This window comes from Gallus gallus, chromosome 3 (assembly GCF_016699485.2).
Source record: "Gallus gallus isolate bGalGal1 chromosome 3, bGalGal1.mat.broiler.GRCg7b, whole genome shotgun sequence".
NCBI classification, from domain to species: domain Eukaryota; kingdom Metazoa; phylum Chordata; class Aves; order Galliformes; family Phasianidae; genus Gallus; species Gallus gallus.
Genome location: NC_052534.1, coordinates 104,412,179 through 104,435,826, shown reverse-complemented (window position 1 = coordinate 104,435,826; position 23,648 = coordinate 104,412,179). Strand labels below are relative to the sequence as shown.

The 23,648-nt window shown below is 64.4% G+C and overlaps 1 protein-coding gene across 7 annotated transcripts in view; it reads left to right on the top strand.

Annotated features, from left to right (window-relative positions):
- The first annotated feature begins 1,924 nt into the window (after positions 1 to 1,924).
- DNMT3A (DNA methyltransferase 3 alpha) overlaps positions 1,925 to 23,648 on the top strand; it is a 32,748-nt gene continuing 11,024 nt past the window's right edge. The window contains exons 1-7 of one of the 7 annotated variants that reach the window (XM_025148788.3): positions 1,925 to 2,100; positions 4,876 to 4,980; positions 7,445 to 7,649; positions 10,690 to 10,794; positions 16,217 to 16,556; positions 18,563 to 18,609; positions 18,899 to 19,045. In XM_025148788.3, coding sequence (XP_025004556.1) covers positions 7,581 to 7,649; positions 10,690 to 10,794; positions 16,217 to 16,556; positions 18,563 to 18,609; positions 18,899 to 19,045 — 708 coding nt within the window. In that variant the 5' untranslated portion in view covers positions 1,925 to 2,100; positions 4,876 to 4,980; positions 7,445 to 7,580. Of the gene's footprint in view, positions 2,101 to 3,478; positions 4,729 to 4,875; positions 4,981 to 6,389; positions 6,653 to 7,444; positions 7,650 to 10,160; positions 10,540 to 10,689; positions 10,795 to 13,515; positions 13,658 to 16,216; positions 16,557 to 18,562; positions 18,610 to 18,898; positions 19,046 to 21,708; positions 22,907 to 23,648 lie in introns of those variants that run through there. The other 6 variants (XM_046938955.1, XM_040697224.2, XM_040697223.2 and 3 more) reach the window with 6 other exon arrangements.

Below are 23,648 nucleotides of genomic sequence, written 5' to 3'. Positions count from 1 at the left end.
CCAACGCCGTTGCAGACAGAGCTGCACCACGGCCAGGGAGCAGCGCCAGATGTGCGGCAGCTGCAGCCCAGATGCCCCCACCCCACTGCTGCTCCTCCGGGAACCCGGGGGGGGGGGGGGGTTGGGGGGGGGGAAAGGCCTTACAACAAATGGGTGTGGGCAGATCCGCCATTGTGCAAATGCACCCGTGTGCAAATGTGCCCTTGTGTAAATCTATGTGTAAATACAGCCGTGCAGCCACGTCTCCGCGCACCTCCAGGGCACCCACCTGCACTTTTGCAACACAACACGAGGAAAAGCCGCAGGGCCCGTGTTCAGGGGAGGAAGGGTGTGCCAAGGAGAGAGCAATTAGGGGATGGCTTCAGGATATGGGAAAGCGCTCCCACTGCAAGCAGGCTCAGCAAGAATGAGTGATGAAAAATAGGGCTGCGCCTCGAGTGCTGTTTTGGGATGGGGAATGCAAACAGTGGTTCAGTGGGGATGGGATGGGATGGGATGGGATGGGATGGGATGGGATGGGGTGGGATGGGATGGGGTGGGGTGGGGTGGAATGGGATGGGATGGGATGGGATGGGATGGGATGGGATGGGATGGGATGGGATGGGATGGGATGGGATGGGATGGGGATGGGGATGGAGATGGGATGGGATGGGGATGGGGATGGGGATGGGGATGGGGATGGGGATGGGGATGGGGATGGGGATGGAGATGGGATGGGATGGGGATGGGGATGGGGATGGGATGGGGATGGGGATGGGGATGGGGATGGGGATGGGGATGGGGATGGGGATGGAGATGGGATGGGATGGGATGGGATGGGATGGGATGGGGTGGGGTGGGATGGGGTGGGGTGGGATGGAATGGGATGGAGATGGGATGGGATGGAGATAGGATGGAGATAGAATACGGATGGGGATGGGGATGGGGATGGGATGGGATGGGATGGGATGGGATGGGATGGGATGGGATGGGATGGGGATGGGGATGGGGATGGGGATGGGATGGGATGGGATGGGATGGGATGGGGTGGGATGGGATGGGATGGGGTGGGATGGAATGGGATGGAGATGGGATGGGATGGAGATAGGATGGAGATAGAATACGGATGGGGATGGGGATGGGGATGGGATGGGATGGGATGGGATGGGATGGGATGGGATGGGATGGGATGGGATGGGATGGGGATGGAGATGGGATGGGATGGGATGGGATGGGATGGGATGGGGACAAGGTGGGACGGGATGGGATGAGATAGGGACCAGCCCTGCCCAGCCCCACATTGAAGAACACCATCAGAGTGGGAGTGGTTTCCCCTGCAGCACTGAGTGAGACACTGGTATGAAGCCAGGGGAATGTAACATTAATTATGATTATTAATTAATGCCTTATTTTACAGTGCCCCCATGTGCACTGAGTGCCTTCCAGCACCGGGCCTTCCCTGAGGACGTTCCTCCGGGCACTGCTCAGGTCTCAGGCAGGGATAGGGTCAGGGGCAGCAGCACGGCTCAGCGTGGCTTCGGCCCAGCACCGCATGGCACACTTGGATTCAGCCCAGTTTGGCCTGGCCCAGCTCAGCCCAATACAACATGGCACGGCTGGGCACGGCTCGGCGCGGCCCCGCACACCTTGACTCGCTTTAGCCCAGCCTGGCTGGGCGCTGTGCGTCCTGCGTTGCCCCGACCCGATGCGGTCCAGCCTGGCACGGCTCAGCTCGGTTTGGCCCCGCATCAACAACCCGGCGCTCGGAGCGAGCACGGCGCGGCTCGGCACGGCCCGGCACGGCTGGGCGCCTCCAGGCTCCAACCGCATCGGCAGCGCCTCGGGGCCGCTCCATCCCCACCCCCGTCCCCGTCCCCGTCCCGTCCCCACCCCACCCCATAGGTGCGGACGGGCATTAGGACCGCACGCGGCCGCCGGGCGGTTCAGCTCCGCTTTGCGGCAGTGGAGGCGGTGGCGGCGGAGCGCTGCGGGAGGGGCCCCGCCGGGCGGTTCGGCTCCGCTCGGCTCGGCCCGGCTCCGCTCGGCTCCGCTCGGCCCCGCTCGGCCCCGCACCGCCCCGCACCGCCCCGCAGCGCTCCGCCGGGCCCCGCAGCGCCCCAGGTAACCCCGCACCCCCCCCCGTCCCCCCCCGCCCGGGGCAGGAAAAGATGGCAGCGGCCCTCACCACCCCCCCACCCCCCCCCGCGTCCTTGAGCGCCCGACGGCGGCTGAAGGGCAGCGGGTTGGGGGGGGGCGGCTGCGTGCGGGAGGGGGAGGGCTTCCGGGGGTGGGGGGGGTGGGGGGGGGGGGTGCTTAAGGGGTTCTGTGTCAGGGTGGGGGGGGGATGCGGGGTGCGGGGGGTGCGGGAGGGGCTGCGGGTGCGGGAGCGCTGAGCCCTGTGCCCTGCCTGCGCCCCGTGCCCCCTCCTGCCCGCACCCTGCCCGCTGTGCCCCCCTCCTGCACCCTCTGCCCCCTCCCGGCGTCCTGCCCGCACCCCCGGCCGCCCTCAGCCCGTCCTCTGCTCGCCCCCTGTGCCCCCTGCCCGCCCCACGATCCCTGCCTGCCCGCGCCCCCTCGCCCTGCTCGCCCCCCATCGCCCCCCCCCCGCCCTCCCCCAGCGGCCCCGCAGCGAACTTCACCCCGCAGCTCACCGCCCGCGGAAAGTTTCTTTCCGAGGAAATAAAAATACCCCTAAAAAATGGAAAAAGAAAGGAAAAATAAACCCAAACGAACCCCACAGACAAACCCCCAACCCGGTCGAAACTGCGGCTAAAGCAGCGCCCCCCCCCCAGCACGGGGCCGCAGGTGGCACAGGGGGGAGCGGCCCCGATGTCACCCAGCGCCGTGCCGCACTCGGCGCCCCCCGACCCAACCAAAACCCGACCCCCTTTGATTTTTCTTTTCCTATTTATTTGCTATCGTTTTCTTTCCACGCGGGCCGAGGAAACGTTCCTCCGGCTCAGTTCCTCTTTCTGTCCGTCCCTTCCCTCCGGGTGACGTCGGCGGTGTCACCGCGGGGTGAGCGCGGCCCCGTGGGGCGCACGGTGGGGACGGGCACCAAGGGGTGGCACCACGCTGGGTCAGCCCCCATCGCCCCCAGGATCCCCCCCAGCAAATAAGGGGGTGCCCCCAAAGCGCCGGCCTTCCCCTCCCGGTGTCCCCATTGCCCTCCCGGTGTCCCCATTGCCCTCCCGGTGTCCCCGTCGCCATCCCGGTGTCCCCATCCTGTTGGCATCCTGTGTGTGCCCTTGGCAGTGTCGCTGCTTTGCAGGCTCTGCTTAGGCCTGCGCCTTGGGTTTCGTTTTGCTTGCGGTGTGGCTTCGCGGTGCAGTGCGGTGCAGTGCATCGCTGTCCAGGGTGCAGCACTGCGCAGTGCATTGTGCCCCTGGGTGCAGTGCGGGGCGGTGCATCACTCCCTGGGGTGAAGCACAGCACAGTGCAGTGCGTTGCTCCTCAGGGTGCAGTGTCGTGCAGTGCGGGACAGTGCGTTGCTCTCTGGGCTGCAGCGCAGCGCAGTGCAGTGCAGCGCTCCCTTGGGTGCAGCTCTGGGCAGTGCATTGATGCTCAGGATGCAGTGCAGCACTTCTCGCTGCACAGTGCTGTGCAGGACAGCACGTCGCTCCCTGGGGTGCGGTGCAGTGCAGGGCTGGGCTGCGCAGCACTCTCCAGTGTGCAGCACAAGCAGCGCATCTCTCCTTGCAGTGCAGTGCAGCGTGGCGCAGCGCAGTGCTCCGTGGTGTGCAGTGTGTTGCTCTTCAGGATGCATTACGGTGCAGCGCAGTGCAGGACAGCACATCTGCTCGCCAGCACGTGTGGTGCAGTGCATCATTGCCTTGGGTGCAGCTCAGGGCATCGCCTTGCTCCTTGGAGCGCTGCACATGGCAGTGCAGTGCTGGGCAGTGCATCGCTCCCTGGGGGGCAGTGAAGTGTGTTGCAGTGCTGGGCAGTGCATTGCTCCCCGGGTGCAGTGCTGGGCAGTGCATTGCTCCCTGGGGTGCAGTGCTGGGCAGTGCATTGCTCCCCGGGGTGCAGTGCTGGGAAGTGCATTGCTCCCCGAGGTGCAGCACAATGCAGCGCGTTGCTCAGTGAGGTGCAGCGCTGCACAGTGCAGTGCGTTGCCCCCTGGAGCACAGTGCAGTGCAGTGCATTGGTCCCCAGGATGCAGCACAGCGCAGTGCCCCCTGGGGTGCAGTGCAGTCTGTTGCAGCGTGGCACAGTACGTTGCTCCCTGCAGCGCTGAGCAGTGCACTGCTCCCTGCTGTGCAGCAACAACGCAGCGCATCGCTCCCTTGGGTGCAAGGCAGTGCATTGCATTGCTCCCCACGGTGCATCGTGGTGCGGCGCGTTGCCCCCCGGGGTGCTGTGGAGTCCGTTGCAGCGCTGGGCAGCGCATTGCTCCCCGAGGTGCAGCACGGCGTGGTGCATTGCTCCTGGGGGTGCAGCACAGCACGCCGCATCGCTCCTGGGGGTGCAGCACGGCGCAGTGCATTGCTCCCTGGGGTGCAGCGTGCAGTGCAGTGCCTCCTGGAGCGCGGCGAAGGCGCTGTGTCCGCACAGAGGGACCCCCTCCCAACGCAGCAGCCGTCCCTGCGCTGGGGACGCTGCAGTCCCCGGGTCACCTTAGGACAGAGCAGAGCACACCGGGGCGGGGGGAGCCGGGGAGGTCCCTCCCTCCCTCCCCGCATCCTTCCACGGCTGCGGGAACCCAAAAAACCATCCCCTGCTGCCGTCACCTAAAATGGCTGTTGGGTAGCTCTGGGGTGGGGGGGGGGGGGGGGGGGGGAGGGGGGGGCTGGCCGTCGGCATCCCGAAATACGAGGAGGGTGGATGGATGGATGGATGGATGGAGATGAGCTATATGATTTTCCCTTTTTTTCTCGCCGTGCATCATCGCAGGTAACCTACTTCCACCGCCTCCGCCGCCGCCGCCGAGCGTGACTCCGTGCAGCGGAGAGGTTTGGGGCGGACGCGTTCCCCCCGCTTCGCCGCCGCCGTCACCGGGTAAGGTCAGCGCCGGCGGTTAAATAGGGGAAAAGCAGAAGGGAAGAAGGGAGGGAAGGAGGGAATTAGGGAGGGAGAAGGGGACGCGGTTCTCCCCGCAGAGGGAATGCCCCGGTGCCGTGCTGGAGGAGAGCGGTGACGGTGGCCTAAGCGCGGGGTAAGAGCGTGCCGTGGGGCCGGGAGGTGGGGGGGGGAGTGTTTTTGGGGTGCTGCCGGGTTACCCCCCCCTCCCTCCCCCCCTCCCCCCCCACCTCCAGGCTTTGTTCATTCCGTGTCCCCCCCCCCCCCCCCCCCCTACCCCTCCTCCTCCTTTCCCCGCAGCCCTGCGGGTGCGGAGGGTTTTGTACGCAGCCCAACTATTTTTAGTGCGTTTGGAGACCATGTTGGCTGGAAGGGAATCAAAGGGCTCCAGCAGCCGGGGGGGGTTCGGCGCGGGGCTGAGTGTGGTGGCGGGCACGGGGGGGTCCGTGGCCCCACATGTGTGCACTGGGGGGGGCTATGGGGGCTTGGGGGGCAGTCTGTTATTTCGGAGGTGCTGCGTCAAGGGGACGTTGGGGACACTGGGGATGCAGAGTGGGGGGGGCACAGGGTGTCCCCAGGTGTCCCCAGATGTCCCCCAGCAGCACGTGGCCTCCTGTGACAGCGGATGTGGCTATGGGGGGGCAATGGGGTGCACCGCCCGCTTGGGGCTGTGGGGCTGACCGTGCCCATGTGCCAAAATGTGTGCCATGCTGTGCCGTGGTGCTGTCCGTGTGGCATCTTAGGGACGTGCACCCGCAGCGGTGACGTGTGGCCATGCCTGGTCCTGGCGCTGGTGTGGGATCCCCCAGAGCTGCAGGCATGGGGCATGGCAGACTCTGTGCTGCAGGGACAGGGATGGGGACGGGGTTCCCCATGGAGACTCCCTGGCAGCTGGCGAGGGAGGGGCCGGGGAAAGACCTTGCGCTGTGTGCAGGCAGTGGGGGAGTGGGGGGGGGGGGGGCACTGCACCCCAGCCCACGTCCCGTACGCACAGCCTTGTGCCATCGCACAGCCCTATGCCATCACCACCCCAGAGCCCACAGCCCCAGGTTGTGTGCCGCACCCCCAGCCTGCAGCCCTGCTCCCCAGTTCTGTGCCTCGGTCTGCGTCCCGCACCCTGCACCTGTATCCTGCACCCCCGGCTTGCACCCACATCCCACACCCCCCGTCCCCTCGTTGCATTCTGCACCCCCAGCTTGCACCCCACGGTCCCCAATCCTGTGCCTTGGTCCCCATCCTGCACCCCCAGCTTGCATCCTGCACCCCCTCCTTCCCCTCCCCCCCCCTCACTTTGCAAACAGCACCAAGGAGGGGTGGAAGCCCCCAGCACCCTCTGCCGACCCCCACCGACCCCCACCCCATGCACCGCGCACCGCGGCCCCGGGGATCGCTGCAGCCGCGGCAGCAGTTGGGGCCCCCTCTCCCCCCGCAGCAGCCCCGTGCCGCAGGCGGCCAAGGGGACGGGAGGAACGTGCCGGGCTCTGAGTTTGTGTTCCTAGAAGCAGGGCCCTGCCCGCCCGGCAGCCCCCCACCCCGCCGGCTGGGAACGAGCTGCGGCTGGAAAGCTCTAGAAACAAATTGCAGCGCCGGTGCCAAAGGCAACAGCAGCCTCGGCCATGGCTAATGCAGGCAGCGTTTTCCATAGCAACAGGTGCTGGGGCTGACGCCTCCTCCGCAGCCCCGCGGGGCCCTGCCTGCGCCGCGCACCCCGCCTCCTGCACCCTGCACCCCGCGCTGCGTGCCGTGCACCCCGCCTAGCGCAGCGTGTGCGCCCCACATGGTGCTCCGTGCACCCCCCCCACGCTGTGCGCCGCGCAGCTCGTGCCACGCTCTGCCCACCCCACGTCGTGCGCCCTGCACCCTGCCGGGTAGAGCACAGTGCGCCCCACGTTGTGCTCTGTGCGCCCCGCATCGTGCCCTGCGTACCCCACGCTTTGCGCTGTGCACCCCACTTTGTGCTCTGCGCACCCCGTGCCACGCTGTGTGCCCCCACATTGCGCACTGTGCCCCCTGCACTGTACGCTCTGCACCCCACGCACCCCATGCTATGCATCCTGCACCCCACACACCCCACGCTGTGCATCCCACACCCTACACCATGCATCCTACACCCCATGATGTGCATCCCGCACCCCACACCGCGCATCCTACACCCCATGATGTGCACCCCGCACCCCACACCGTGCATCCTACACCCCATGATGTGTGTCCCGCACCCCACACCACGCATCCTGCACCCCACACACCCCACGCTGCGCAACCCGCACCCCACACCGTGCATGCTGCAACACCCCACACCGTGCACCCCACGTGCCGGGGCACAGGCAGGGCACAGCGCAGCCGAGTCAAGGCTGTGCCATGTTAATCATTGCCACGCTCGGGGGCGCGGCGGGGGGCTGGGGGCCGCTGCTCCCCCCTCACCCCATCCCATTGCATCCCACAGGGACCCACACGGGGGCTGGCTGACCCCTCCCGGAGCCCTCCTCGGAGCCGGAGCGCAGCGGCGGCGGTGGTGGTGGTGGCAGCGGGGCCCCTCACGGTGCCAAGCCCCCCCCCCCCCGTGCCCCCCCCTCGGCACCATGCCCTCCAGCGGAGCCCTCGACGCCAGCAGCCCTGCGCCGGACCGCGAGGCGCATGACACGCACAAGGTACGGCCCCGTTCTGGGATTGGGGGGACCCCATAGCTGCGCTCCCCCCCGGAGCACAGTGGCAGCAGGGAGGGGGGAGCGAGGCTGAGCTGCACAGGGATTAGTAGGGATTGAGCTATTTCTGGCAGTGGGGGCAGTGGGGAGGGGGCATCGCGCCGGCTGCTGCTGCGGGGACACGGGGTGACCCCTGCCGTGGGGCTGGGTTGGGGGTATGGGATGGGAAGGGGTATCCCCCACCAGCCTCTTCACGGTGGGTCACAGTGACAACCCAACAGCTGTCCCCATCCCAGCGTGGCACACACAGCCCCTGAGCTCAGTGGCAGTCCTGGGTTGCCCCCCACCAGCCTCTTCGTGTCCTCATGACGTGAGGACAAACCCAAAGCCAAGTGCCCACTCTCTTAACTAGAAGGCATCACCCTTTCCTTGGGGAGGATTGTCCCTGGCATGCAGGGGACACGGCATGGCCCGGTCACGGCGTGGGGACCGGGGATGCTGCCAGCTGGATGCCAGCCCACCATGGGCAGCACGGGGATGGGGTCATGCAGGTTTCTCCAGGCCATGTCAGTCCCTGTGCCCATCAGCTGGGGGCCACGCCAGTGCAGGACACGGCACAGGGGGCACACTGGGGTCTCTATCCCCTTCTGGGACATATATGGTGTGGTGCTCCACGGCACACGCCTTGCTGTGCCCACAGCTGTCTCTCATCCCATAGGGATGGCAGAGGTGCAACAGGACTCTGTCTCATGAGCTGGACCCCACAGGGGCTCCAGTGCCTGGGATCCCCAGCAGGGTCCCACTGCCTGGGGTGCAGTGCCTGGGGTCCTGGTGCCTGGGGTCCCGTGCCCATTGCCAGTGCCTGCGGTATGGTGCTTGGAGTCTCAGTGCCTGGGGTCCTGGTGCCTGGGTCTGGACATCACCTCACCACACTGCGCTGTCCCAGCCTGACCCCACTGGGACGTGTCATTACACACCGAGTCACCCCTGCAGAAGGGAAATATGCTCCCTTCACTGCGGGTCACACTGATGACAACAGCTGAACACGGGGGTCCCAGCACCCAGCCCCATGCCCACAGCCCTGCTGCAGTCAGGAGTAAGGACCTGGCATCGGGCGCGGCGCCGGCACTGCGTCATGCAGCAGCAGCAGCAGCAGCTCACAGCTCGCAGCTCTCCCCTCGGAGGTGGTTTCCCTCTGGGTTGTTGCTTGGCAGCAGTGGTGCTGCGGGGACGCGCCAGGCTCTTTGGCAAGCCCCAGGGAGCAGAGGCACGGGGTGATTTATGGGGAGGTGACTCAGCTCCCAGCAAGGGGCTGCAACATTGTCGGGGGGGGGGCTCGGAACTGTGGCTGCAGCCCTGTGCCTGTTTCCCTGTGCCACGTTTTGGGGGTTCCTGGTGGTGTGCCCCTGCTCTGCACTGCAGGGAGGTGCTGAGCCCCATGGAAGTGCTCTGAGGGGTGCACATGGGGAGCATCACCCTGCAAAGTGCCCCCAGCTCCATTCTGCACGTGGGATGCATGTGGGTGCGGCACAACCTGGGGCTCAGTGCGGGGATTGCAGAGAGCTCCCGGGGCTGCATGGAGCTCCAGGGACTGCATGGAGCTCTGGGGGCTGTATAGAGCTCTGGGGGTTTGTGTGGAGCTCCAGGGGTTACATGGAGCTCCAGCGGTTGCCTGGAGCTCTGGGTTTATGTGGAGCTCTGGGGGTTGTGTGGAGCTCTAGGCATCTCAGAATATCCCCCAGCTCTCCAGTGCATTCCAGTGCCATTCCACCTCCTCCCTGTTCTACACAGCCTTCGTGGTCCCACATCACGTTATGCCAAGCCGTGGCATTCTGTGGCCCTGAGACCAGTGCCCTCAGGGCCACCAAGTCACCTCGAGCCATGTCATACCATGCTACATCAAGTGACCTTGAGCCATGACATGCTGTGCCACATTGTGCCCCTGACATCAGTGCCTCCAGGGCTACCATGTCACCTCGAGCCATGCCATGCTATCCCAAGCCATGCCATGCTGTGGACCTGAGACGAGTGCCCCCAGGGCCACACTCAGCCGGGACACGGGAGGGATCGCAGTAGTTGGAGTGGTTGGAGTGGAGGAGGTGCTTGGAGTGGAGGAGGCACAAAGACCCCCTCCTCAAGCACTGTGGGGCATTTGGGGTCAGCATGGTGCCAACATGCCCTCTACCAGTGCGGGGGGAGCGGGCAGCACATCTGCAGAGCTCTCCTCCCAAACACCCACCCGAAACTGGGGCCTCATGAAGGCCAAGCCCCGATGCCATAAGGCCATGCCGTGCCCCTAATTCTCAGCCCTGGTTTCCTGGCCACGTCCCCCCCCTGCACAACCACCCTAGGAGCATGGCACCCCCAGCCATGGCACGAAACTCCCCACAGGCCAGACCCACGCTGGCTATGGCGGCTGGGCCCAGTGCTGTCTGCCTGCCAGCTCCCGTCCCCTCCCCGGCCTCTCCCTCGCCGCCCCCCCGCCGGCCTCCCCGCCTTCCCCGCTCCCCCCTCCGCGGCCTCTTCCTGCCTTGGGCCTCTGCTGCCGCCACCACCGCGATCTTCTGGGGCTCAGGTGGAGCGCTCCCCGACGCCGTAGGCCTCGGCTGTAGGCTCAGCCCTTCTGCCCGTAGGACCGGAGCCGGTCCCGTCCCCGCCGGGGGGCAGGCGGCACTGGGGGGGCCCGGCCCTGCAGGGGGGGGCATGGAGGTGTAGGCCCCAGCCCTGTGTTTGGGGCACGGAGGCACAGGCCCCAGCCCTGTGGGGAGTGCGGAGGTGTAGGCCTCAGCCCCACGCGCGGTGGTGGCAGTGTGGCGTCGCCATGGCAACCGCAGGCTTCAGGCCTTGCAGTAGGCCGCGCTCGGCCTCGGAGCCCCCTGGAGTGTGGGGATTTGGGGTGAGTGCCTACCGCCACCTGTCCTATGGAAATAGGGGGGTGTGGGGCGGCGTGGGGTGCCACTGTGCTGCCCCACAGGTGCTGAGCGGGAGCCGTGCCTAGGCTGTGGCCCCATAACTGCCGTAACCATGCTCTGCCTCCATCCCACAGGGGGAAGAGGAGCAGGAGGAGCACCCGAGCAAGGAGGAGAAGCAGGAGCCAGGGACGCCCATGAGGAAGGCCGGGCGGCCCGGGCGGAAGCGCAAACACGCCCAGGTGAGCAGTGGGGCCCAGGGGGACGGCCATCCCCAAAGTCCCCTTTCCGTGGCTTTCCCAAGCTGGAACCGCAGCCCACTGCCACCCAAAGTGGGGGTATCCCTGCTCTGCTGCTCACAGGTGGTGGAAATGGTTCCCCCAAGGAGCAGCCCCGGTGCTGCTGGCACAGGGCATGACGTAGGAAAGCACAAACCCCGGTGTGGCACTAGCTTTGGGGACGTGGTATTTGACTTTGGGCACTGTTTCTGGCAAAGCTTTCAGTGGTGGTGGATTCATCCTCCTGGCATGGGGACACACGGTGACAGTGGGGACAGTGCTGAGCAGGAGGGGACCCCCAGCAGCACTGGCCATTGCCAAGGTTGGGCACATGGCCACGGTCGGGCACGTTGGCACCATCTTCTTCATGGGACACCAGAAACCTTTTTGCAAAAGTTTGTGGCTGCAATAAGCATTGGCGCCGTCTGCTCCGTGGGACACCAAGCAACCTTTTTGCAGAAGTTTACAGCTGAAATAAGGGTTAACTCTGCAAAAGTTTGTGGCTGCAGTAAGGGTTAATTCTGCACTTGGACATGTCTCGGTGGGACGGGGACGCTGTGGCAGTGGCATTGTGTGATGGGATGGCATTGGGACAAGGGGACACTGGTGATGAGGGGAGCAGCCGTGGAGCACAGTGGGGCTATAAATACAGCGGGATGGGAGGTGAGCGCAGAGGGCGGGAGCTATTTCGATGAGAGAACAATGCTGGCACAGGAACAAGTGGGGAGAAGTTATCCAGGAACGGAGCAAGCTGGGAAGCCTGGAGGGCTCTGACCCTCTGAGGGGCAGCTCTGGGGTCCCTGCACTGGGGCTGGAATGCAGTGGTGGCAGTGGTGGCACCTCCTGGTGCTGGAGGGGGCACAGAGAAGTGTGACCCCCATCCTTCCTAGGCACCATGTACCTTGCTCACCCTGTGCCTCCAGGTGCAGGAGGGACAGGACCCAGGTGGAGAGGAGGACACGTGGCATGGGGACACCAGGAGTGTGCCACCAAGGGCTCGTGCTGCAGAGGTGGCAGCTCTGTCCTCTCAGCATGGGGACACGTGAAGGTGTTGGGGACCCGTGGGGCAAGGAACTTTTCTCCAGCCCCAGGGTTTGGAGGGGATGTGGGCGCAGAGATGGGGACCCCCAGCTGGGGAGGGGGCGGGCAGCCCTCCGGCGCGGCTGTAACAGGACCATTTGTTTTTCCAGGTGTTCCAAGGTATGTATCCCGAGGGGTGACGTCAGCCAGGTGAGCAGGGCCTGGGGCGGGGCGGCTCTGCCCCTGCACCTGGGGACCCTGTGGGGACGAGGAGCTGCAGGGTGTTGGTGGCAGCACCGTGCCACGCTGTGCTGAGCCGTGCCGTGCCAAGTGACCTCGAGCCATGCCATGCCGAGCTGTGCCATGCCATGGCCCTGAGACCAGTACCCGCAGGGCCACCAAGTCACCACGAGCCGTGCCGTGCCATGCCAAGTCACCTTAAGCCGTGCTGTGCCACGCCAAGCTGTGCCATGCTGTGGCCCTGAGGCCACCCCCAGCCAGTGACCTCGCAGTTGGTGCCATGCACGGCGGTGATTCTCCCCTATGACGCTTCGCCACAATGGAGCAGGCAGGAGGCCAGCACCATCCTGGTCGTGGTGCACCCTGGTCCCCCTGCGGGCACACAGCTGTGGAGCAGAGTCCTTGGCGGGGGCCCTGCGGGGAGGGGAGTGCGGAAAAAGGCAGCGCTTGTTCCCAGAGCCGGCAGTGCAGAGGAAGAGGGTGGGTGGGAAGGAAGGCAGCAGCAGGCGAGCCAGGCCTTCCCCTGGGACAGGGATGGGCTCCAGGGTGGATTCACGGCCCCTTCCCTGTTGGTGTGCAAGGGATGGATATGCGAGGGACAGATGTCGTGCAACGGAGGCCACCCTGCGAGACAGCCCGGCGTGCAACAGAGAGCCGCTGTGGAAGGGAGGTTGTCGTGGGAGGGAGGTTGTCGTGTAAAGAAGGCCGTCGTGCAAAGGAAGGCAGTTGTGTAAGGGAGGACATCATGCAAGGCAAGGCAGCCCAGCATGCAGCAGAGAGCTGTGCAAGGGAGGTTGTCACGCAAGGAAGGTCGTCATGCAGGGGACGCCATTCTGCAGGGGACAGATGTCGTGCAGGGCAGTCCAGCGTGCAGCGGAGAGCTGTTGTGCAAGAGAAGTTGTCGTGCAAGGCAGGCCATCGTGGACTCAGTGCGTGTCCCACACCCACCCCAGTTTCCTGGCATTGTCCACCCGCCCCACGCAGCCCGCGGAGCCCCGGCCCGTGCCCTGCCGTGTCGGGGGAGGTTGGCGCACGGTGACGCCGCTTTCCTGCAACGGGGGAGGCCGGGAGGTAGCCTCCAGGTTTCCCCCAGCACTGTGGGCACGGGGAGAGGCCACCGGGGTGGTGGCAGCGCGCGTGTCCCCGGTGCGCGCATCCACAGCGTGACACCGTCCCCAGGAGAGCGGGGGGCGCGGGGCTGCGCGCCGCCAGCGGGACGGCGTTGGGTGCAGACGAGGGTGGCGTCGGGCGCCCACGGGATGGAGCTGGGGCTCGGTGCTCCACGTCCCCGTGCCACGGTTGGGTTGGCACCGCCGGACCCCCATCCGTCACCCAACGTCCCTCCCCTCTCCAGCCCCGTTCCTCCCCCCGTGCGTCGCGTCCCCTCCTTCCCGGCCCCGTGCGCAGCTGCTGCCCGCCTGCCCCGGCCTTCCCCAGCCGCCAGCGGAGGAAGTGAGCGCGGTCGGGCGAGCAGGAAGCGCCGTGGGGACACTGCAGCAGCACCGGGAGGAGACGGCCCCGTAAGGGCTCCGGGGTCCGCGTGCCCACCCGCGGGGGATGCGCCATGGTAAGCGGCAGCGGGACCCCCCCCGGCACGCCCGGAGAGGGGGCTCTTGCGGGTGAGCGGGCGAACGGATGGGAAAATGAGGCGAGCGGAGGAGGGCAGAGGGTCCCCCAGCACCCGGTGGCCCCGCCGGTGCCCGCGGGGTGAGGCTGGGACGGATCGCCCTCCCCCTCCGCGGACCCCCACTCACGCCGAGCCCCGCTGGCAGCGCGGCGGTCGCTGGCTCCGTGCCACCGTACGGTGCATCCTGGGACGTGTAGTCCGCCGGGGACGGGGGAGGGAGCGCACGAGCGGTGGCACGGGGGACGGCCGGGGATCCGCGTTTCGGGCCGTCCCGTGGGCACCGGGCTTACGGCAGTGGCGGTGCGCTGAGCTGGGGGGGCGGGGGGGGGCGGCGAGCCCGGCGCACCGCCGCGATGGCGCGGTGACGCAGCGGCACTTTCACTCTCCTTCGCCACGGAAACCGCCGAGCCGGGCACGGCCCTTTCGCTCTGACTGTCGCCGTGGCCGCTTCGGACCCCTACGGCCCCGCTCGCCGACCGTGCACCGTGCTCCGCGCTGCCTGATGTGCACGCACACCCCGCCGGAGGTGTTGGCGCTGTCACCTTGACGCTGGCACGCGGGTGTTGCACTCAGCAGCAGCTGACTCACATGCAGACCCCGCCGGAGGTGTTGGCGCTGTCACCCTGACGCTGGCCCGTGTTGCACGCTCCGGCTGCGCCTGCTTAGCGTGACACACGTGTGCACGTCGGGTTGTCGCGGGGTTCTGCCTGTCCTGTGTGCACGCACACGTATGAACACCCACACACAGGCGTCACGGGCGGTTTCAGACCATCATGCACACACACGCGCGGTTGTCACACGTCCTGTTGTCACATGCCCTGTCTCTTCCTGTCACATGCGCACACACACACACACACACACCAGTCACTGTCTCTGCCTGTCACACACACGTGTGTGCCCCTGATTCCATCTGTCTCTTGCACAAGCACGCACACTGACCCCACTGTGACAGTCCGGAGGGTCCTGGCAGTGCCCAGCCAGGCAGGACGGTGTCCCCTCTGCTCAGGTTGCCCTCAGTTGTCCTGGGACTGGGACTGGGGGTGCCATCCTGGTGTGTCCTGAGGGGACCATAGAATCATAGGATCATGGAATCATAGAACGGCCTGGGTCGAAAAGGACCACAATGACATCTGGTTTCAACCTCCTGTTGTGTGCAGGGTCACCAACCAGCAGCCCAGGCTGCCCAGAGCCACATCCAGCCTGGCCTTGAATGCCTCCATGGATGGGGCATCCACAGCCTCCTTGGGCAACCTGTTCCAGTGCGTCACCACCCTCTGGGTGACCATATGCCTGTGCCTTTGTCCTGAGGGTGTCATGTCCATGTGTGCAGTCCTGCACACGTTGTGTCCATGTGTCCTGATCCTGAGGGTGCCACATCCACCTGTTGCCATTCTGAGGGTTCAGTGTCCATGTATTGTGATCCTGAGGGTGCCATGTCCATGTGTTGTGGTCCTGCATGTGTCATGTCCATGTGGCCGGAATGGTCCTCATGGTGCCAGGTCTGTTCTTTCTGGTCCAGGGGATGTCACGGAGGGGTTTCCAGCTCCTCAAGGTGTTGTGGCTGTGTGTCAGTGTCCTGAGGTTGCTATGGCAGGGGGAACTGGTCCTCAGGGTGTCATGGCAGCATATTGAGGTCCCCGCTACGTCACATCCTTTCCTCTTTGTTCTGGGGGTGTTGTGGTAGCATGGGTTAATGGCTGTAGGGCGTTGTGGAATAATGCCTATAGGGTGTTGTGGGCTGATAGCTGTAAGGAGCTCAGCACCACACAGTGGGATGGGGAAAGAGGAAAGGAAGAGTAAAAGCAAGAAATCGTGTGAGTCAGATAGAAATTGTTTAACAAACAGAGGAGACGTGGAAGAGAAGAGAAAGAAAACCAAAGAAGTGATGCAAAGATGCTCACCCACCATCTCCCACAGGTGCCCAACCAGTTCCTGAGCACGGAGATGGCTGACTCCTAAACCCCATGTCCTGAACTTCGTGGTGTCACCTCCATGCATCCTGGTCTTGGTGGTGCCATGTCCATGTGTCCTGGACTTGGTGGTACAGTGTCTGTGTGTCATGATCTTCGTGGTGTCCTTCTCCTGATGGTTTCACGGCACCATGGCATTGTCCTTAAGGCACCATATTGGTGTGTCCTTCACCTGATGGTTCCGTGGCAGCATCTCCTGGTCCTGGAGGTGCCATATTGGTGTGTCCTGGTCCTAAAGTTTCCATGACAGCATGTCTGGGTCCTCAGGGTACCGTGGTCCTACATCCTGGTTCTGACTATGTCATATCCACGTGTCGTGGTCCTCGTGGTGCCCTATCAGCCTCTACCAGCCTTGTGCAGGAGGTGGGACTTGGGGTTTTTTTTGGCACAGTCAACTTTTTGCCCCCAGATTGTCACTGCAGTGCTTCATGTCTTTGGACACAGCAGCGAGGGGACGGGGACCTCAACCCCCAGACAGGTGGTGGCATCCCTGTGCCCATCACCGATCCTTTCCCTTCTCTTTTTGCAGGTGGAAAGCAGTGACACACCCAAAGACACGGCGGCCGTCCCCAAGTGCCCCCCTCCCTGCCCAGAGGCCAGCCCTGCCGAGCCACTGCCCAACGGGGACCTGGAGGCGGACGGAGCCCAGTGGAAGGGCACGGAGGAGGGCGGCGCGAGCCCCAAAAGCGGGCGCCCCGAGGAGGACGAGACGGAGAGCCTGGCGGATGGCGAGACGGGCCGGGCGCTGGAGAACGGCCGCTGCACCCCCAAGGAGGGCCTGGACGCCCCGGCCGATGAGGGTGAGCTGGCCCCTTCCGACCCCCAGAAGAAACGCGGGAGGAGGAAACTCCTGGAGGCCACAGAGAAAAGTAAGATCTGAGCGTTCAGGGGCACCCACTGCGCCCCCGGGCACCCCCGGCCCTTGCCCATCCTGCTGGGGTACGGGCGGCAGCACCAGAGGAGGAAGAGGAGGAGGAAGAAGGGCTCTGTGCCTCGTGGGAGGGAAAGGGACAGGAGGGTTAGAGGGACGTCCTCCTGCATGCGCCCACGCATGTGCTGCATCCTTGTGCTGCTTTGCATGGCAGTCCCGCATGTGCCGCGGAGGTGTTGTGCATGGTGCACCCGTGGGATGCCGTGCTGGGGTCCCTCTGCTGGTGCCTGCACCCTTGGCGCTGGTGGGAGGCACGTGGATGGGATGCACTTGGGTATGGGGACACCAAGGCCGGGGGGTCTTCTTGGGGATCTCACAACAAGCTGGGATGCGGGGCTGGGCACCCTGAGTGAGATTGGGATGGAGGGAAGCAAAAACGGTAGAGGTGAGCAAGGTGGAAATGGAGTTGAGCGAGATGGGGATGGAGGTGGAGGTGAAGGTGGAGGTGAAGATCAAGGTGAAGATGAGTAAGATGGAGGTGAAGGTGGAGATGGAGGTGGAGATGGAGGTGGAGATGAGCAAGATGGGGATAGAGATGGGATGGAGGTGGGGATGGGGGTGGAAATGGAGGTGGAAGTGGAGGTAGAGATGGAGATGAGGATGGAAATAGAAATGGAGCTGAGCAAGGTGGGGATGGGGATGGAGATGCGGATGGGATGGGAATAGAAACGGAGATGGAAGTGGAGGTAAAGATGGGGTTGAGGATGGTGGCGGAGATAAATGGAGATGAATGGAGGTGAGCAAGGTGGGATGGAGATGAGTGAGGTGGAGAAGGGGCTCAGTGAGATGGGGATGGAGTTGAGGATGGGGATGGAGATAAGCAAAATGGAGATGGGGATGAGCCAGATGGGGATGGAGATGAGCGAAATGGGTGCAGAGATGAGCGAGATGAGGATGGAGGTGATTGAGATAGGGATGGAGTGAGATGGAGACGGGGATGGAGATGGAAGTGGGGATGCAAATGGGGGTGAGCGATAGGGACGGAGATGAGCAAGATGGGAATGGAAGTGATTGAGATAGGGGTGGCGATGAGTGAGATGGAGATGGGGATGGAAGTGGGGATGCAGATGGGGGTGAGTGATGGGGATGGAGATGAGCGAGATGAGAAGGGAGATGAGCGAGGTGGGGACGAAGCAGATCGGGAAGGGGCTGGGCGAGATGGAGATGAGCGAGTTGGGGATGAGCCATCCGCACACAGGTCAAGGAAGCTACCTGCGTCCCCCGCTGAGCCTGCAGGCTGCTCCGGAGGCACGGAGCCGCGCAGTCCCTCGCTGCACCTGGCTGCAGGGCCAGCCCGTGACTCACCCTCTGCAGGGAGCGGGGTGGCTGCCAGCGGCTGCGCTCGGGTTTCACCTCCCTGCCGGGGGCTCATATTCCTCCGCCCTTTCCCCTCTGCATTAAAGAGCCCTTTCATACCCTGCGGCTCGAGCTCTGCAGCGAGAAGCCCACCGCACTGTCCCCTCCATGCCGCCCCGTGCTGGCGCTTGCTCTGTCCCCACGCTGAGGACGCAGGCCTGGGGGGACTTCGCTTCTCTCCGTCCCCTCATTTTCCTCACAAGAAATCCCCAACGCCGTGCCTCAGTTTCCCCACCCGCAGCCCCACCGCCTGCAGGCAGGCCGAGTGAGCTGGGCACGCAGCGCCGAGGAGCCACGGGGACACGGTGCCGGTGCCCAGCCGGTGTCACTGCTCTCCCCTCCCCGCAGCCGCGTCACCCGGCGGTTTTGCAGCCCCAGAAACAGTGGGGTTATTTTTAGCTGCTTTCCCGGCAGCGGCTCTGCGCGTACCTGCAGCTCTGCGCGAGGGGCCGAGAGAGCAGGAAACCGCCCCGGCCCCACTTCCCCTGCGCGCCCCGGGGCCCCCCCTACAGCCAGGGCTGCCCCCCGAGCCCTGCCCGCGTCCCACCCCATGGCACGGCACTGATGGCTGCTCTGCTCTGTGTGCAGGCAAGGAGGAGAAGGAGGAAAACAACTTCGACAGCCTGAAAATGGAGGCAAGTGTGTGTGCGCGTAGCTGTGCGTGTGCACGTGTGAGTGCACATCGGTGTGAGCGTGCATGTGTGTGCCCACAGCTGAGTGTGCACATCTGTGGGCACGTGAGTGTGAGCACAAGTGCGTGCAGCCCTTTGTGCGTCTATGTGTGTGCAGAACTGTGAGTGCGCACATGTGAGCGCACGTCATATGTACGTGTTTGCACGCGTGTGTGAGTGTGCTCATGGGGGAGGGGGGAGTGATGGTGCTGCAGCCCCCATTCCCCCCTGACCCCACTCTCTGTCCCCACAGGGCTCCCGTGGGCGGCTGCGGGGCGGGCTGGGCTGGGAGTCGAGCCTGCGGCAGCGCCCCATGCAGCGGCACACCTTCCAGGCAGGGGACCCATACTACATCAGCAAGAGGAAGCGCGACGAGTGGCTGGCACGCTGGAAGAGAGAGGTGAGGACGTGGTGACAGCCAGGTGACACCAGCCTTGGGGACACCGGAATGGTGCCGTGGTGCAGGTACAGGGGCCGTGCTGTGGCTCTCCAGGGACCAGAGCGGGGTCTGCAGGCGGTGCGATGGAGCACAGTGGCACAGGGCACAGCTGGCATGGCCACCGTGTCCCCGTGTCCCTGCATCCCCATGGGGCACAGCTGGCACAGCCTTGGTGTCCCCACAGGCACAGTAAGGTCAGGCCGTGGCTGGTTGCCCTGCGGGCGTCCTGGAGGGGTCTCAGCCCCTCTGCATTGTGAGGACACTGTGAGGAGGCAGTGCCTCCCCGTGCTCTCCATCCTGCATGGGACTTGGCGCTGTCCCAGTGCAGTTCTTGCACCAAGCACCACATTCCCAGCGCACCGTTCCCTCGCCAAATAAATGCGGATTCAGGTCAGCCAGCAGCACTCAACAGCCAAAAATAATTGGGGAAAAATGCTTGAAGGAAAAAAAAAAAAGGCAAAATACAGCTTTTCAGCAGTTCCTCTTTCTCAAACAATGCCGATTTTGGCCACGTGTAATTCCTTTATTTTTCTAACAAGACACAGTGTTTTCATTACGGGGAGAAAGGCTGAGCCACACTCAGTGCACTTCCCATGGGTTTCACAGCCTGGCTGCCGACTGTCACCCAGTGCTGGGGGCAGCTGGGACAGGAGGTGCCCATGGCAAAGGGGACAGTGTCCCCTCCCATCTGCACTCCCATGGGGTTTGCTTGTTTTGGGGTGTGGAGAGAGCTCAGGGGTGGGGATCACCACTCCCTGACATTGGTATGCCATGTTAACACCATGCCGGCTGTGAGATGGGATGGGACAGGACGAGGATGGGGGGTAGGGGTGGAGATGGGGATGGCAGTGGCAGTGGGGGTGGCCATGAGGATGGCCATGGAAATGGCAGTGGTGATGGGACAGGGGTAGCGTGGAGATGGAGACACAATGGGACGGGGATAGGATAGGACAAGGGTGCAGGTGGGACATGGCAATAGGATGGGGATGGAATGAGTTGGATTGGGTTTGGATGGGATGGGGATAGGGTGGAGATGGGGCAGGGATGGGATGGTGTGGGATGAGGATGGGCATGAGAATGGCAGTGGGGATGGGGTTGGGGTAACTCGTGTTGTGTTGGGTTTGGTTGCGATGGGATGGCGATGGATATAGAGATTGTGTTGGCAATGTTGGCAATGGCAACAGTGATCGTGATGGGGATGTGATAGGATGGGATGGCTTGGCATGGGGATGGGGTGGGGACGGGATGTCTGTGACCTGAGGGCAGGAAGGCATGATCACCAGTCTGCCAATGGCAGGGACGTGCCGATCTCTGCTTATCTCTGCGTTAATAGTCAGCGGATGGGACATTTCCTCCCTCTCCTGCCCTGCTCCTTCCCAAGACAAAGGAGGAACAGCCTCGAGCAGAATTAGCAGTGTGCTCACCCCTGCCAGGAGCTTTTCTAGGGTACTTTTTGTGTGACTCTTGGATCCTGGGGTCCCCCCACCCCAGCATGGGCAGCGCAGATCCTCTCACTGCGCCGCGTGCCATGGTTGCCCAAGTTCTGTTGGGTTTTCTGGGTGCTGTGCAGGACCTGAGTGATTTTTCCCAAGAGAGGGTCCCTGTGCCTCATGGGTCCCTGTGCTGGGGGTGTCCGTGAGCATCTCTGTGCCATAGGGGTCCTCGTGCCATGGGGTGTGCATGCCATGGAATTTCCATGCCATGGGGATCTCAGTGCCATGCGAGTCTTTGTGCCATAGGGATCCTTGTGCAATATGCCACAGGGATCCCTGTGCCATTGGATTCCCCATGCTGTGGAATTCCCATGACACGAGGATCCCAATGTCATGTGTGTGGGTCCCTGTACTATTACATTCCCATGCTATGGGGGTCCCTGTGCCATGAGAGTCCATGCCCCATGCCATGGAGTCCCCATGCCATAGAATTTCTGTGCTCTGGGGATCCCAATGCCATGGGGGCTCCTGTGTCATAGTGGTCCCTGCACAGTTGGGGTCCTTGTGTCATGATGTCCCTATGCCATGGAATTCCCATGCCATGGGGGACCTTGTGCCATGGAATTCCCATGCCACGGGGGTTCTTGTGCTGTGATGTCCTCATGCCATGGAATTCCTATGCCGTGGAGGTCCTTGTGTCATGGTGTCCCCATGCCATGTGGGTCCCTGTGCTGTAATGTGGCCATGCCGTGGGGTTCCCATGCCATAGAGTCTTGTGACATAGAATTTCTGTGTTGTGGGGATCCCGATGCCATAGGGGTCCCTGTGCCATAGTAGTCTCTGCGCAGTGGAATTCTCATGCCATGAGGCTCCCAATGTCATGGGGTCCCTGTGCCATTGGGGTCCCCTTACCATGGAATTCCTGTGCTGTGGGGATCTCAGAGTTCCAGACGCTTGGGCAGGGTGGGGGTAGCAGGTGATGGGCAGTGAGGATGCGGACAGGACCAGGGGCCCTGCTGCCACCCCCACCCCGTCCCCTTCTGCCCTCATTGCATTGCCCGGGGCCCACGGCCATTCCCTTTGTCCCCTCCATCTGCAACACAAAGGGGCCCTGAGTGACTCAGCCCTGCGCTGGGGACCCTGGGGGGTGGGCAGTGGGGCTGGGTGCTGGCACCCCGAGCGTATCGCATCAGTCCCATCCCAGAGCCGTGCCGTCGCCATCTCCGCGCTCATCCTTCATCCGACCGAGGCTCGGCTCGGCTCGGCTCCTGGCAGCATGGCACGGTGCCGCATGGCAAAGCCTATCCCCGGCGGTGCCACCACCAAGCGCACGCTGCGACCGCGCCGAGACCCCGCTGCCACGCAGAGACGGCGCGGCCGCAGCATGGCCAGTGGGCTCGTGTGGGAGCAGGCATGGACGGGGGACGGGCACGCGTGGGGGCGGGCACGGGTGGGAATGGGAGCGTGGAGACGGCACACGTGGCGATGGGAACGTGGCGGTGGCACGCGTGGGAGTGGGAGTGGGTGGGAATGGGTACGCGTGGCGCAGCTCGGTGGGTGCGCGGCACGGTGGGTGCGCCCACTGTGGGGTTTCTCTGCCCCACTGGGATGCTGCTGTGGGTTCGGAGCTCTCGGGGTGCCGGGGCTGTGTCAGCTTTGGGGGTCCCCATGCCTTGGGACGGAGATGGTGGCACAGTGTGGGGCTGCGAGCCCGTGGGACGTGTGGCTGTTTTGAACGCAGTTTGGGGTGTCCAGATGTGCTTTGGAGTGCTGCTCAGTTGGATGCCTTTGGGGGCACCCGGCGCCTTGGGGACGGTCGGGGGACACGTGGCCGTTGGGAGATACGCTTCGGGGTGCGTGGGAGATTGACTGTGGGGTGATGCTTAGTTGGATGCAGTGGGGACACGCGGCTCTTCGGGGACACGCAGGGGACATCTGTGTGTCTGGTGAGGCTCTTTGAGGTGCCCGGACTTACTCCGGGGTGCTGCTGAGCTGGGTGCATGTGGGGACACGCGGCTCTCCGGGGACACGCATGGGACACGGTGCTGTCGGGACGCGGCCGCTTTGGGGCGCAGCGCCGAGCCGAGCCGAGCCGAGCCGAGCCGAGCCGGTCCCCCCGTGCCGCCCCACGCCCGGGTTGCAGAGCCGTCCCCCTTTGTCCACGAAAGGAGCGCAGCGCCGGGACAAAGGGCAGCCTCCGGGCCGGGCCGGGCCGGACCGAGCCGTGCGGGGGGGGCGGGCCGAGCCGGGTGCCCCGCAGCCAACCAGCCGGGCCGATTGGGACCATGTGACCCGGAGTTCCCAGACAAAGAACCGCCGGCCGTGCCCCCGGCTCGGCTCGGTACGGCTCGGCTCGGTTCGGTCCGGCCGCAGCGCTCAGCCCGCATGGGTAGGTGGCCGCGTGGGGTGGGCGCGGGGGTGGAACGGCTGAGCCCGGCACGGCTCGGCGCAGCCCGGACCGGTTCGATTGAGTTTGGCACGGTTTGGGCTCAACTCCGCGTGGTGCAGTTTGGCACGGATTGGACTGATCCGGGCCGGCTCGGCGGAGTTTGGTATGGGTTGGCCAGGTCGGAGGAGTCCGGCGTGTTTTAATCCAGTCTGGTCCATCGCAAGCTGAGTTTGGCACGGTTTGGTCCAGTCTGGTCCAACTTGGCTGAGTTTGGCACGGTGTGGTCCAGCCTAGTGGATTTTGTCACTGTTTGGCACGGTCCAGTCCAGCTTGGCTGAGTTCTGCACCGTTTGGTCCAGTTCTGCTGAGTTTGGCACAATCCAGTCCAACTTCTCAGAGTTTGGCGTGGTTTGGCCCAGGTCTGGTCCAGCTCAGCTGAGTTTGGCACAGCTTGGCCAGGTATTGGGGTATAAACGGTGCAGGGGGAAACTGAGGCACGGGAACAAGGGGGAGCAGCTTGTGGCACATGGCACTGCCCCCAAGGCTTGGTGCTGGGGGGCAGCCGTGCCCAGGGAGTGGGGATGGGATGGAGATGAGGATGCAGTGTGACGTGGTGAGGATGGGATGGGATGAAGATGCAGTGGGATGGGATGCGATGGGGTGAGGATATGGTAGGGTGAGGATCAGATGCAGTGGGTTATAGGATGGGGACGCAGTGGGATGGAATGCGATGGGGCTGAGT